The 15,242-nt window shown below is 47.5% G+C and overlaps 1 protein-coding gene across 1 annotated transcript in view; it reads right to left on the reverse strand.

The window, feature by feature from the left end:
• Window positions 1-15,242, reverse strand: part of LOC109884983 (ankyrin repeat and sterile alpha motif domain-containing protein 1B) — a 332,614-nt gene that overhangs the window by 201,477 nt on the left and 115,895 nt on the right. The window contains 3 exon segments of the mRNA XM_031798152.1: window positions 6,177-6,287; window positions 6,424-6,500; window positions 9,467-9,595. Of these exon segments, the coding sequence (XP_031654012.1) occupies window positions 6,177-6,287; window positions 6,424-6,500; window positions 9,467-9,595 (317 nt within the window).

The raw sequence follows: 15,242 nt of genomic DNA on the forward strand, positions 1-15,242 counted from the left end.
ACACTTGGTATGGCTTTACATCACCTGCCAACACATGGTTGGAGAGTTATTTATCCAATAGAATCCAGTGTTCTTCAATGGAATCTTCTTTAACGTCAGATATCTAAAATGAGGTATGCCTCAGGGCAGTGTCCTTGGGCCGCTACTCTTCTCTATTTTAACAAATGATTTGCCATTGGTCTTACACAAAACTAGAATGCCTACATATGCGGATTATTTCACACTCTACAGCACTCAAAGCCAGTGAGCTCACTGAAATTCTAAATAAGGAAACAGTCAGTATCAAAACTGCAGCTGGCTCATAAACAAAGCAGAACGCTTAACTGCACATACAGAACTAACATCAACAACATGCATGTCAGTCTTTACTGGTTGAGGGTTGACAAGATTAACTGCATCTCCTAGTTTTAATGAGAAATATTACTGTGACAAAAATACCAGTTTGTCTGCATAATCAAATAACATTCAGCTCAGACACTCATTCACACCCCACAAGACATGCCACCAGGGGTCTCTTCACAGTCCCCAAGTCCAAAACAAATTCACGACAACGCAGTTGTATACAGAGCCATGATCGCATGGAACTCTTCCATCTCCCATTACTCAAACAGCAAAATTACCTTCAAAAATACAACTCATGGAACGGCGAGGACAAACACACGCACGCACACATAATTGTTGTTGCATTGTTTGTATATAATTGTATTTAAATGTGTGTGACTTTCCTTGTCTATCAGTGTTTTGTTACTTTGTAATGTTCAGTGTTTTTTGTGAACCCCTGGAAGAGCAGCAACTGCTTCTGCAAAAAATACTGGGGATCCTGACAAACAAATCATACACACACGTGCACGCTAACACACACAATATGCCCTTTTCACAGGGTCTGTATTGCCAAGAGTCCTTCCAGGTCTGCTCAGTTGAATGATGATACACTCATTTGTTGGAATAATATTAGCATGTGCTATCTAATGAATATTTCTTGCTCTCTGTTGAACAGTAGATGTGATTTGTCAGAGCTAGGCCCGTTGGAAGCCTGGGGGTAGAGTAGTGGGACTCCCTGACTTTCTCACACCAAAAAGTATTATGTTTAGTGGGGAAAAAGCTGGTTTGTTGTGTGCTACTATTAAGGTAGTGTGGGCTTGACTGTGTTGTCAATTGTCAATGGCCATCTTACAATAAAACGTGAAAATCACGGAATTGTCATGGAAGAGTCATTCAAGTTATAGACAACAGTACAGACGTCCCTTACGGTACATAAACGATAGGCCATATCGGTACGGGCCACCAAGGCCATATCAGTACGGGCCACCAAGGCCATATCGGTACGGGCCACCAAGAGCTTGTCGGTATGGGCCACCAAGGCCTTGTCGGTATGGGCCGCCAAGGCCATATCGGTACGGGCCACCACATTGACACCACATTCGTTGATGTCACATCATTATTAAACAAACATGACGAGCACCTATTTGTGACCTGGCTGTTGACTTGTTCTATTCAGTAACCAACGTGTGGATTCGTTGCCAAGAGGCTTCGCTACTAGCCAGCGAGGCCCTTCCGTAGTGTACAGCAGACGTAGTGAGGAGGGCAGTGGGCTACACACATAGACATCCAACACTTTGTCTATGGTTATAACTCAGCTCTGGAACCAGGAAGTTGATGAGTGTGTCCTACAGCAGATATGGGAGGTGACCATGTTTTTATTCATCAGTCTGTCTGATGGACAGATGCTGCATCGCTCTCTGACATTTACAGTGTGACATGCTAATGGAGGTGCATGCATACAAATGAGCACATAGGCCTGTATGGGTGCAGGGGACATATTCACACATCGAGACCCATAGAGAGCCATACAAATAAGTACGAAAAACACACATACAGACACTGACCATGAAGACACAAAATCTAATACATACTGTTCGTAACCCTCTCCATTACATGTGCTCTCTGTGTGTGTGTGTGTGTGTGTGTGTGTGTTTGCGCCTACATCGTCGCCTCAGTGTGTGACTGATTGAGATGTGTTTGTGCTTCTATTAAACCAAGGCAAGGCCTGCCCAGAGGCTGTTGCTCCATCAAGCCACCCACTCCCACCACACACACAGCGACAGTGGTTTGATTCAGACCAGATCAATTCCTGTTAGTGTGCCGCGCCAAACGCCACAGGTATCAATCTCCCTGGAAACGAGAGAAACGAGATGAAAGCCCTTCTACCAATCAGCTCTCAGGGGTGAAGCTAGGCTGACCAAGGCCTTGTTCTAATACTAAAACACGCAGCCTTCCTTCCTACCTTACTGCCTTCCTTCAAGTGAATTCCAGCAAAATCACTGATTTGATGTAAAGCAACTCCATTACATGGCTTCACCAATCCAGTCATGTCAGATCAGTGGTTACTTTACAGAAGGAAGGAGGATGTTCTATACTGAACAGAAATGTACAGTGCATTCTGAAAGTATTCCAACACCTTCCCTTTTTACACATTTTGTTATGTTACAGCCTTATTCTAAAATGGATTCAATTCATTTTTCCCTCATCAATCTACACACAATACCCCATAATGACAAAGCGAAAACTGTTTATTTTATTTTAGCAAATGTATTAGAAATTTAAAACAGGAATACCTTATTTACATAAGTATTAGGACACTTTGCTATAAAACTTGAAATTGAGCTCAGGTGCATCCTGTTTCCATTGTTCATCCTTGAGATGTTTCTTCAACTTGGAGTCCACCTGTGGTAAATCTTATTGATTGGACAATGATTTGGAAAGGCACACACCTGTCTATATAAGGTCCCACAGTTGACAGGGCATGCAGCAAAAACCAAGCCATGAGGTGGAAGGAATTGTTGGGCACAGATCTGGGGAAGGGTACCAAAAAATGTCTGCAGCATTGAAGGTCACTAAGAACACAGTGGCCTCAATCATTCTTAAATTGAAGAAGTTTGGAACCACCAAGACTCTTCCTAGAGCTGGCCGCCCGGCCAAACTGAGCAATCAGGGGAAAAGGGCATTGGTCTGGGAGGTGACCAAGAACACAATGGTCACTCTGACAGAGCTCCAGAGTACCTCTGTGGAGATGGTGGAATATTCCAGAAGGATAACCATTTCTGCAGTGCTCCACCTATCAGGCCTTTATGGTTGAGTGGCCCAGCCAGAGCCCAGACTTGAACCCGATCAAACATCTCTGGAGAGACCCCCCCATCCAACTTGACAGAGCTTAAGTGGATCTGCAGAGAAGGGAGAAACTCCCCAAATACATAATCTGAAATAAGCGATCCCAGAAATGTTCCATAAGAACGAAAAACGTATTTCTCTAATATTTAGTTCACATCCTTGTTAGTGAGAATTTCTCCTTTGACAAGACAATCCACCACCTGACAGGTGTAGGATATCAAGAAGATGATTAACTTCTTCGATGGGGGCGCTCTTTTAATTTTTGGATGAAAAACGTTCCCGTTTTAAACAAGATATTTTGTCACGAAAAGATGCTCGACTATGCATATAATTGACAGCTTTGGAAAGAAAACACTCTGACGTTTCCAAAACTGCAAAGATATTGTCTGTGAGTGACACAGAACTGATGTTACAGGCGAAACCCAGATAAAAATCCAATCAGGAAGTGCCGCATTTTTTAAAACCGCCTCATTCCAATGACTCCTTATATGGCTGTGAAGGAGCTAGGAGTCAGCTTACGTTTTCCACGTTTTCCCCAAGGTGTCTAGAGCATTGTGACATATTTGTAGGCATATCATTGGAAGATTGACCATAAGAGACTACATCTACCAGGTGGTCGCTTGGTGTCCTCCGTTGTAATTATTGTGTAATCTCCAGCTGTAGTATTTTTCCGTTTGCTTCTGATGAGAAGCCAACTGCCACCACTGATAGATTATCGAATAGATATGTGAAAAACACCTTGAGGATTGATTATAAACAACGTTTGCCATGTTTCTGTCGATATTATGGAGCTAATTTGGAAAAAAGTTTGGCGTTGTAAGTGACTGCATTTTCCGGTCTTTTTCTTAGCAAAACCTGATGAACAAAACGGAGCTATTTCGTCTACACAAATAATATTTTTGGAAAAAATGAACATTTGCTATCCAGCTAAGAGTCTCGTCATTGAAAACATCCGAAGTTCTTCAAAGGTAAATTATTTTATTTGAATGAGGCTATGATTACGCTCCCGGATACGGGATTGCTCGTCGCTAGAGGTTAAACAGCATGATCATTACACAGGTGCACCTTGTGCTGGGGACAATAAAAGGCCACTCTAAAATGTGCAGTTGTGTCACATAACATTATTGCCACAGATGTCTCAAGTTTTGAGGGAGTGTGCAATTGGCATGCTGACTGAAGGGATGTCCACCAGAGCAGTTGCCAGAGAATGTAATATTAATTTCTCTACCATAAGCCGCCTCCAATGTCATTTTAGAGAATTTGGCAGTACGTCCAACAGGCCTCACAACCGCAGACCATGTGTAAACACGCCAACCCAGGACCTCCACATCCAGCTTCTTCACCTGCGGGATCGTCTGACACCAGCCACCCTGACAGCTGATAAATCTGTGGGTTTGCATAACTGAAGAATTTCTGCACAAACTGTCAGAAACCGTCTCAGGGATGCTCATCTGCGTGCTCGTCGTCCTCACCAGGGTCATGACCTGACTGCAGTTCAGCGTCGTAACAGACTTCAGTGGGCAAATGCTCATCTTCGATGACCACTGGCACGCTGGGACGCTGGACAAGTGTGCTCTTCACTACTTAATCCTGGTTTCAACTGTTTCGGTCAGATGGCAGACAGCGCATATGGCATTGTGTGGGCGAGCAGTTTGCTGATGTCAACGTTGTGTACAGAGTGCTCCATGGTGGAGGTGAGGTTATGGTATGGACAGGCATAAGCTATGGACAACGAACACGTGTATTTATTGATGGCAATTTGAAAGCACATAGATACTGTGACGAGATCCTGAGGCCCGTTGTCTTGCCATTCATCCATCGCCATCACCTCAAGTTTCAGCATGTCACAAGGATCTGTACACAATTCCTTGAAGCTGAAAATGTCCCAGTTCCTTCATGGCCTGCATACCCAGACAGGTCACCCATTGAGCACGTATGAGATGCTCTGGATCGACGTGTACGACAGTATGTTCGAGTCCCCGCCAATATCCAGCAACTTCACACAGAAATTGATGAGGAGTGGGACAACATTCCACAGCCCACAATCATCATCCTGATCAACTCTATTCGCAGCGTGAGGCAGCGTGAGGCAAATGGTGGTCACACCAGATGCTGACTGGTTTTCTGATCTCTGGCCCTACTTTTTGTTTAAGGTATCTGTGACTAATAGATGTTTCTGTTTTCCCAGAGATTTTCCCAGGCCCTAATTTATTTATTTCAATTGACTGATTTCCTTACATGAACGGTAACCCAGTAAAATCTTTGAAATTGTTGAATGTTGCGTTTATGTTTTTGCTCAGTAAACATGTCTGCCTTACAGCGTGTCTGAGGCTGCCCTCTCCTGGTGACTAAATGCTACTACAGTAATGGACCCCAGAGTGATGCAGTAGGACATGGTTTTCCAATCCAAGAATAACAATACGACGGTACGATACCACAGACACAAAACTGTGATAATGGTCCCCACCCTCCACATCCCCCTTGATTACCGCTGGTCCCATCCACCCTCCACATCCCCCTTGATTCCCAACCACCCTCCCTGATCCAAAATGGTGCTCACCCTCCACATCCCCATTGATTACCCCTGGTCCCATCCACCCTCCCTGATCCAAAATGGTGCTCACCCTCCACATCCCCCTCGATTACCCCTGGTCCCATCCACCCTCCATGATCCAAAATGGTGCTCACCTTCCACATCCCCCTTGATTACCCCTGGTCCCATCCACCCTCCCTGATCCAAAATGGTCCCCACCCTCCACATCCCCCTTGATTACCCCTGGTCCCATCCACCGTCCCTGATCCAAAATGGTGATCACCCTCCACATCCTCCTTGATTACCCCTGGTCCCATCCACCCTCCCTGATCCAAAATGGTGCTCACCCTCCACATCCCCCTTGATTACCTCTGGTCCCATCCTCCCTCCCTGATCCAAAATGGTGCTCACCCTCCACATCCCCCTTGATTACCTCTGGTCCCATCCTCCCTCCCTGATCCAAAATGGTGCTCACCTTTCTGACTCTGCTCAGGGTGCCGTTACTGCGTCGCTCCTCGTCTGATAGGTGACCGCTGCCAAAGCTCTCCATGGAATGAGAGTGGGATGAGATGGTCTGGCAGAGCTCCTAAGTAGAGTAGAGTAGAGTAGAGTGGGGTAGTAATTTAATTACTTGGTTTTATCACCACAAGCATCAGCAATGATTCCAAAGACAACACAAGGATCTATAAGATAAAGATGAAGACATCAACAACATAACACACCTCAAAGGAGTAGTCTCTGTCCCGACACATCTTCATCTCATTCAGCAGCTTGGAGAGCTCCCCTGTCACAGCATCATCTGGGGAGGAGGGGGGAAGGAGATGGGGGAGAGGGAGGAGTAGAGAGAGAGAGGGGAGATATGAGTAGAGAGAGAGAGAGAGGGGAGATGGGAGAGAGAGAGGGGGGGATGGGGGAGAGAGAGAGAGGGGGGGGAGATGGGGGAGAGGGAGAGAGAGAGAGAGAGAGAGAGAGAGAGAGAGAGAGAGAGAGAGAGAGAGAGGGGGATATGGAGAGAGAGAGAGAGGGGAGATATGGGTAGAGAGAGGGGAGATGAGAGAGAGAGAGAGAGAGAGAGAGAGAGAGAGAGGGAGAGAGAGAGAGGGGGGGATATGGGGAGAGAGAGGGGAGATATGGGTAGAGAGAGGGGAGATATGGGTAGAGAGAGGGGAGATGAGAGAGAGAGAGAGAGAGAGAGAGAGAGAGGGAGAGAGAGAGAGGGGGGATATGGGGAGAGAGAGGGGAGATATGGGGAGAGAGAGGGGAGATATGGGTAGAGAGAGAGGGGAGATGGGAGAGAGAGAGGGAGAGGAGAGAGATTATAAGGGGAGAGAGAGGGAAGATATGGGGAGAGAGCGAGGGGGGAGAGAGAGGGGAGATGAGAGAGAGGAGACAGAGATGGGAGATATGGGGAGAGAGAGGTGAGATATCGGTAGAGAGGAGATGGGAGAGAGAGGAGATGGGAGAGATACGGGGAGATAAGGGGAGAGAGGGAGAGGAGATAAGAAAGCAGACCTGCCCAAATACACATGTCATAACCTTAATATGTTCCTCTCTGTGTGACGGCGTTCTAATCCAGGAAGTAGTTCCTCCGGTCTGCCCTCGTTCACTGGCCTTCACAGACCCGATAGAGCTGAAAGCACCACCCTCTCTCCTCCTTTCTCCACAACACCCTCTCTCCCTCCCTCTCTCCTCCTTTCTCCACAACACCCTCTCTCCCTCCCTCTCTCCTCCTTTCTCCACAACACCCTCTCTCCCTCCCTCTCTCCTCCTCACTCTACAACACCCTCTCTCCCTCCCGCTCTCCTCCTTTCTCTACAACACCCTCTCTCCCTCTCTCTCTCCTCCTTTCTCCACAACACCCTCTCTCCCTCCCTCTCTCCTCCTTTCTCCACAACACCCTCTCTCCCTCCCTCTCTCCTCCTTTCTCCACAACACCCGCTCTCCCTCCCTCTCTCTCCTCCTTTCTCCACAACACCCTCTCTCCCTCCCTCCCTCTCTCTTCCTTTCTCCACAACACCCTCTCTCCCTCCTGCTCTCCTCCTTTCTCTACAACACCCTCTCCCTCCCTCTCTCATCCTTTCTCCACAACACCTTCTCTCCCTACCTCTCTCCTCCTTTCTCCACAACACCCTCCCTCCCTCCCTCTCTCCTCCTTTCTCCACAACACCCTCTCTCCACAACACCCTCTCTCCCCCCCGCTCCCCTCCTTTCTCCACAACACCCTCTCTCCATCCCGCTCTCCTACTTTCTCCACAACACCCTCTCTCCCTCCCCCACAACACCCTCTCTCCCTCCCTCTCTCCTCCTCTCTCCACCATTCCCCCTCACCCTACAATAAAGTATGCTGTAGTGTTTAAACACAGTGTGTGTTCAGGCGTGCACGAGCTGTGCTGAATGTATATTTTCTGCTCCCTCCCTCCAATAAAGATAATTAAAGGGGAGCGCTGACTGGTGGTGATTGAGAAGAGAGAGAGCAGTGGGAATTGTATGAGAGATACAAGTGCACCGTTCCAGCTCAGCCACTAGGGGCAGTGTTGGATAAGGGAAAACACTATGGAAGTTGACTGAGATAGTACAGATTCATACCAATAGGCAGTGCTCACCATGTTTGAAAACATCCATCTGGTCTGTGTGTATGGCGTGTGTAGTAGATACAGTGCCTTCGCGAATGTATTCAGACCCCTGGACTTTGTCCACACTTTGTTACGTTACAGCCTTACTCTTTTTCCCCTCATCAATCTACAAACAATACCCCAGAAATGTTTTGCTAATTTATTAAGAATAAAAAAACGGAAATATCACATTTGCATAAGTACTCAGACCCTTTACTCGGTACTTTCTTGAAGCACCTTTGGCAGCGATTACAGCCTCGAGTCTTCTTGGGTTTGACGCTACAAGCTTGGCAGACCTGTATTTGGGGAGCTTCTCCCATTCTTCTCTGCAGATTCTCTAAAGCTCTGTCAGGTTGGATGGGGAGCGTTGCTGTGCAGCTATGGTCAGGTCTCTCCAGAGATGTTCGATAGGGTTGAAGTCCGGTCTCTGGCTGGGCCACTCAAGGACATTCAGAGACTTATTCCGAAGCCAGTCCCGCGTTGTCCTGTTGGAAGGTGAACCTTCACCCCAGTCTATCCTGAGCACTCTGGGGCAGGTTTTCATCAAGGATCCCTCTGTACTTTGCTCCGTTCATCTTTGCCTCCATCCTGACTAGTCTCCCAGTCCATGCCGCTGAAAAACATCCACACAGCATGATTCTGCCACCACAATGCTTCACCGTAGGGATGGTGCCAGGAGTCCGCCAGATGTGACGCTTGGCATTCAGGCCAAAGAGTTCAATCTTGGTTTCATCAGACCAGAGAATCTTGTTTCATGGTCTGAGAGTCTTTAGGTGCCTCCAAGAGGGCTGTCATGTGCCTTTTACTGAGGAGTGGCTTCTGTCAAGCAACTCTACCATAAAGGCCTGATTGGTGGAGTGCTGCAGAGATGGTTGTCCATCGGGTTCTTGGTCACCTCTCTGACAAAGACCCTTCACCCCTGATTTCCTAGTTTGGCCAGGCGGCCAGCTCTAGGAAGAATCTTGGTGGTTCCAAACTTCTTCATTTAAGAATGATGGAGGATATTTGGGTATTTGTCAAAATTTCATTATGGGGTATTGTGTGAGGATTTTTTTATTTATTTAATCCATTTGAGTATAAGGCTGTAACGTAACCAAATGTGTGTGTGTGTGTGTTTGTGCGCAAGTTTGTATGTGTGTGTGGGTGTACTTACTTTTGTGCCTGAGGGAGGGGGAGGCGGAGGGAGAGGGGATAGAGGTGCGAGGTGTGGGGATAGGAAACTGGCGAATAGGTTCCTCCATCAACACACTCTTATTGTCCATCATCTCCTCCATCATATATTCTGGAGAGAGAGGAGAGAGGAGAGAGGAGAGAGGAGAGAGGAGAGAGGAGAGAGAGGAGGGAGAGAGAGAGGAGGGAGAGAGAGAGGAGAGAGAGAGAGGAGGGAGAGAGAGAGGAGAGGAGAGAGAGGAGAGAATTTGTACATTGTTAAAACACTGTATATATATATATGACATTTGTAATGTCTTTACTGTTAATTTTTATTGTTTATCACTTTATATATTATCTACCTCACTTGCTTTGGCAATGTTAACACATGTTTCCCATGCCAATAAAGCCCTTGAATTGAATTGAGAGAGAGGAGAGAGGAGAGAGGAGAGAGGAGAGAGACAGAGAGGAGAGAGGAGAGAGACAGAGAGAGAGACAGAGACAGACAGAGAGACAGAGAGAGAGAGACAGAGACAGACAGAGAGACAGAGAGAGAGAGACAGAGAGAGACACAGAGAGAGAGAGAGACAGAGAGAGAGACACAGAGAGAGACACAGAGAGAGAGAGCGAGAGAGAGAGAGAGAGAGAGAGAGAGAGATAGAGAGAGAGAGACACGCACAGAGACAGAGAGAGAGGGAGAGAGAGAGACAGAGAGAGAGGGAGAGAGAGACAGAGAGAGAGGGAGAGAGAGACAGAGACAGAGAGAGAGAGACAGAGAGACACAGAGAGAGACAGAGAGAGAGAGAGACAGAGAGAGAGAGAGACACGCACAGAGACAGAGAGACAGAGAGAGAGAGAGACACGCACAGAGACAGAGAGACAGAGAGGCCGATAGCATGGTGATGTGATTGCAGGGTTCAAAGGGTTGCAGACATAGAGCAGGGAACCAGTTAATTGTACTGACAGTGAACCACATACAAAAACACACACAAGGCGTATGGAATGGGAGTGTGAAGCCGGAGGAAACTATGAGCTCGCTAACATACACACACTACACAAACAAACACACACACTACACAAACACTACACAAACAAACACACACACTACACAAACAAACACACACTACACAAACAAACACACACACACACAGTACACAAATAAACACACACACACACACTACACAAACAAACACACTACACAAACAAACACACACACTACACAAACAAACAAACACACACACACACACACACACACACACACACACTACACAAACAAACACACACACACACTACACAAATAAACACACACACACACACACACTACACAAACAAACACACACACTACACAAACAAACACACACACAGCAGGCTTGTTGAGTTTAGTCACAAGGCAGGAGCCTGGCTGTGTGTTAGTATGAAAGATCCAACTAAAGTCAGAGGTACTGTAACACAGAGTGTGTGTGTGTGTGTGTGTGTGTGTGTGTGTGTGTGTGTGTGTGTGTGTGTGTGTGTGTGTGTGTGTGTGTGTGTGTGTGTGTGTGTGTGTGTGTGTGTGTGTGTGTAAAAAGGCATACGATATTCATACATAACTTTTAAATATATGGATTGAATCATTTAAATACATGAATAATGATGACTGAATACTATTGTGTATAAATAGGTGGGATTAATCGCGGAATGAAATCCCACTTTCTCTCCCTCTGACTCTCTATCTCTGACAGGAAATGGGAGGCAGCTGATCCATTCACTCTCTCCCAGCTGAACCCTGAATTTGCTTTCTGTCACAATCTCTGCATTTCTCTTCTCCTCCCCTGCCTCTGTCTGTCTTTCTCCTTCTCATCCCCACTATTATTTTCCCTCCTTCTCCTTCTCTCCCCCTACCTACCTCTCCCTCCTTCTCCTTCTCTCCCCCTACCTACCTACCTCTCCCTCCTTCTCCTTCTCTCCCCCTACCTACCTACCTCTCCCTCCTTCTCTCCCCCTACCTACCTCTCCCTCCTTCTCCTTCTCTCCCCCTACCTACCTACCTCTCCCTCCTTCTCCTTCTCTCCCCCTACCTACCTCTCCCTCCTTCTCTCCCCCTACCTACCTACCTACCTCTCCCTCCTTCTCCTTCTCTCCCCCTACCTACCTCTCCCTCCTTCTCCTTCTCTCCCCCTACCTACCTCTCCCTCCTTCTCTCCCCCTACCTACCTCTCCCTCCTTCTCTCCCCCTACCTACCTACCTCTCCCTCCTTCTCCTTCTCTCCCCCTACCTACCTCTCCCGCCTTCTCTCCCCCTTACCTACCTACCTACCTCTCCCTCCTTCTCTCCCCCTACCTACCTCTCCCTCCTTCTCTCCCCCTACCTACCTACCTACCTCTCCCTCCTTCTCCTTCTCTCCCCCTACCTACCTCTCCCTCCTTCTCTCCCCCTTACCTACCTACCTACCTCTCCCTCCTTCTCTCCCCCTACCTACCTCTCCCTCCTTCTCTCCCCCTACCTACCTACCTACCTCTCCCTCCTTCTCCTTCTCTCCCTCTACCTACCTACCTCTCCCTCCTTCTCTCCCCCTTACCTACCTACCTCTCCCTCCTTCTCCTTCTCTCCCCCTACCTACCTCTCCCTCCTTCTCTCCCGCCTACCTACCTACCTCTCCCTCCTCTCTCATTCCTGACCCTGAATTAACCCCTTTGTTTCCATCTCTCTTTACCTTTTCCTCTAAATCATCTAGAACTGTCTGTCTGTCTGTGGTTAGAAAGACAGGGAACACAACAGCAGACTGCAGGGCTTCTACTATCACCACTGATTGTAGCTTCTATATGTCAGGTCAAGACTGTTGTTCTTCTCTGGTGTCTAGTCAATCCCAGTCTACAGCTGTGATTAAAGGGAGATTCGGGCCATTGTTCTGCTCCCCCAGAGTCAGATGAACTCGTGGATACAATTTTTGTGTCTCTTCGAGTCTGCGTGCAGTATGACTGAAGCATATGCGCAGGTCAGCGTTTTACGTCAAGAATCTTGTTCTGGAGGCAGTACTGCAGAGTGGTCGCTAACTGGCCACAAAGTCAGCAAATCAGATTTTAAAGGTAACCCTAACCACACTGCTAACCCTAACCACACTGCTAACCCTAACCACACTGCTAAACCTAATGCCGAACCTTAAATGAAGACCAAAAAGCTAATTTTTGTTTTCATACATTTTTCTAATATTTGTGTGTGTGTGTGCCTATAGTTCTGTGTGTTCAGTGTGCCCGTGTGTGTGTGCCTATAGTTCTGTGTGTTCAGTGTGCCCGTGTGTGTGTGCCTATAGTTCTGTGTGTTCAGTGTGCCCGTGTGTGTGTGCCTATAGTTCTATGTGTTCAGTGTGCCCATATACAATTATCTGTGTTCAGCAGAGTCAAGTTTATCAGAGTGTAAATCCGGGGCGTGTGCGTGCGTGTGCGTGCGTGTGTGTGGCACCCTAACCAGAAGTGGCCCTCCAATTTCCTGGAGACTTTATTGCAGGCAAACTTAAATCAGTTTTACAAAACTTTTACCAGCATGTCACATGAGAAAACCAGAGAAAAAAAGTCCTAGACCACCTTTTTCTCCACACACAGAGATGCAAACAAGCTCTCCCCCGCCCTCCATTTGGCAAATCTGACCATAAGTCTATCCTCCTGATTCCTGCTTACAAGCAAAAACTAAAGCAGGAAGTACCAGTGACTTGCGCAATACAGAAGTGGTCAGATGACGCGGATGCTACGCTACAGGACTGTTTTGCTAGCACAGACTGGAATATGTTCCGGGATTCATCCAATGGCATTGAGGAATAAACCACCTCAGTCATCGGCTTCATCAATAAGAGCATCGACAACGTCATCCCCACAATGACTTGTACGTACATATCCCAACCAGAAGCCATGGATTACAGGCAACATCCCCATCGAGCTAAAGGCTAGAGCTGCCGCTTTCAAGGAGCGGGAGACTAATCCGGACACTTAGAAGAAATCCCGCTATGCCCTCAGACGAACCATCAAACAAGCAAAATGTCAACACAGGATTAAGATTGAATCCTACTACACCGGCTCTGACGCTCGTCGGATGTGACAGGGCTTGAAAACGATTACGGACTACAAAGGGAAACTCAGACGCAAGCTACCCAGTGACGCAAGCCTACCAGACGAGCTAAATGCCTTGTATGCTCGCTTTGAGGCAAGCAACATTGAAGCATGCACGAGAGCACCAGTTGTTATGGATGACTGTGTGATAACGCTCTCGGTAGCCGATGTGAACAAAACCTTTGGTCAACATTCACAAAGCCGCTGGGCCACACGGATTACCAGGAGGTGTACTCAAAGCATGCACGGACCAACTGTCAAGTGTTTTCACTGACATTTTCAACCTCTCCCTGACCGAGTCTGTAATACCTACATGTTTCAAGCAGACGACCATAGTCCCTGTGCCCAAGGAAGCGAAGGTAACCTGCCTAAATGATTACCGCCCCGTGGCACTCACGTCAGTAGCCATGCTTTGAAAGGCTGGTCATGGCTCACAACAGTATCCTCCCGGACACCCTAGACCCACTCCAATTCACATACTGCCCCAACAGATCCACAGATGACGCAATCTCAATCGCTCTCAACTGGACACCTATGTGATAATACTGTTCATTAACTACAGCTCAGCGTTCAACACCATAGCGCCCACGACGTTCATCACTAAGCTAAGGATTCTCGGACTAAACACCTCCCACTGCAAATGGATCCTGGACTTCCGGATGGGCCTCCCCCAAGTGGTAATAGTAGGCAACACACGTCTGCCACGCTGATCCTTAACACTGGGTCTCCTCAGGGGTGTGTACTTAGTCTCCTCCTGTATTCCCTGTTCACCCACGATTGCGTGGGCAAACATGACTCCGACACCATCATCAGGTTTGCTGACGACACAATAGTGGTAGGCCTGATCACCGACAACAATGAGACGGCCTATAGGGAGGAGGTCAGAGAACTGGCAGTGTGGTGCCAGGACAACAACCTCTCCCTTAATGTGAGTAAGACAAATGAGAGGATTGTGGACTACAAGAAAAGGCGGGTCAAACAGGCCCCCATTAACATCGACAGGGCTGAAGTGGAGCGGGTCGGGAGTTAAGTACCTTGGTGTCCACATCGCCAACGAACTATCATGGTCCAAACACACCAAGACAGTCGTGAAGGGGGCACGACAACACCTATTCCCCCTCAGGAGACTGAAGATGGGTCCCCAGATCGTCAAAAGGTTCTACAGCTGCACCATCGAGAGCATCCTGACCAGTTGCATCACCAAGTCTAGGACCAAAAGGCTCATCAACAGCTTCTACCCTTAAGCCATAAGACTGCTGAACAATTAGTCAAATCGCCACCGGACAATTTACATTGACCCCTTCCTTTTGTACACTGCTGCTACTCTGTGTTTATTATCTATGCATAGTCACTTCACCCCCACCTACATGTACAAATGACCTCAACTAGCCTGTACCCCCACACACCGACTCGGTACCGGTGCCCCCTGTATAAAGCCTCGCTATTCTTATTCTTATTGTGTTACTTTTTATTTTAGTCTACTTGGTTCTTAACTCTTCTTGAACTGCACTGTTGGTTAAGGGCTTGTAAGTAAGCATTTCACGGTAAAGTCTACACTTGTTGTATTCGAAAAGGACAACCAAGACATCCAAATTCACATCCACAAACCCAAAACCACTCACTCCTACAGAACATCCCAGAGTCTTTCTAGGGGTTTAGCCATTACTGCAGATAACCAGACCACTCAACTCAATGAGTTA

Source organism: Oncorhynchus kisutch, linkage group LG19 (assembly GCF_002021735.2).
Source record: "Oncorhynchus kisutch isolate 150728-3 linkage group LG19, Okis_V2, whole genome shotgun sequence".
Taxonomy (NCBI): Eukaryota; Metazoa; Chordata; class Actinopteri; order Salmoniformes; family Salmonidae; genus Oncorhynchus; species Oncorhynchus kisutch.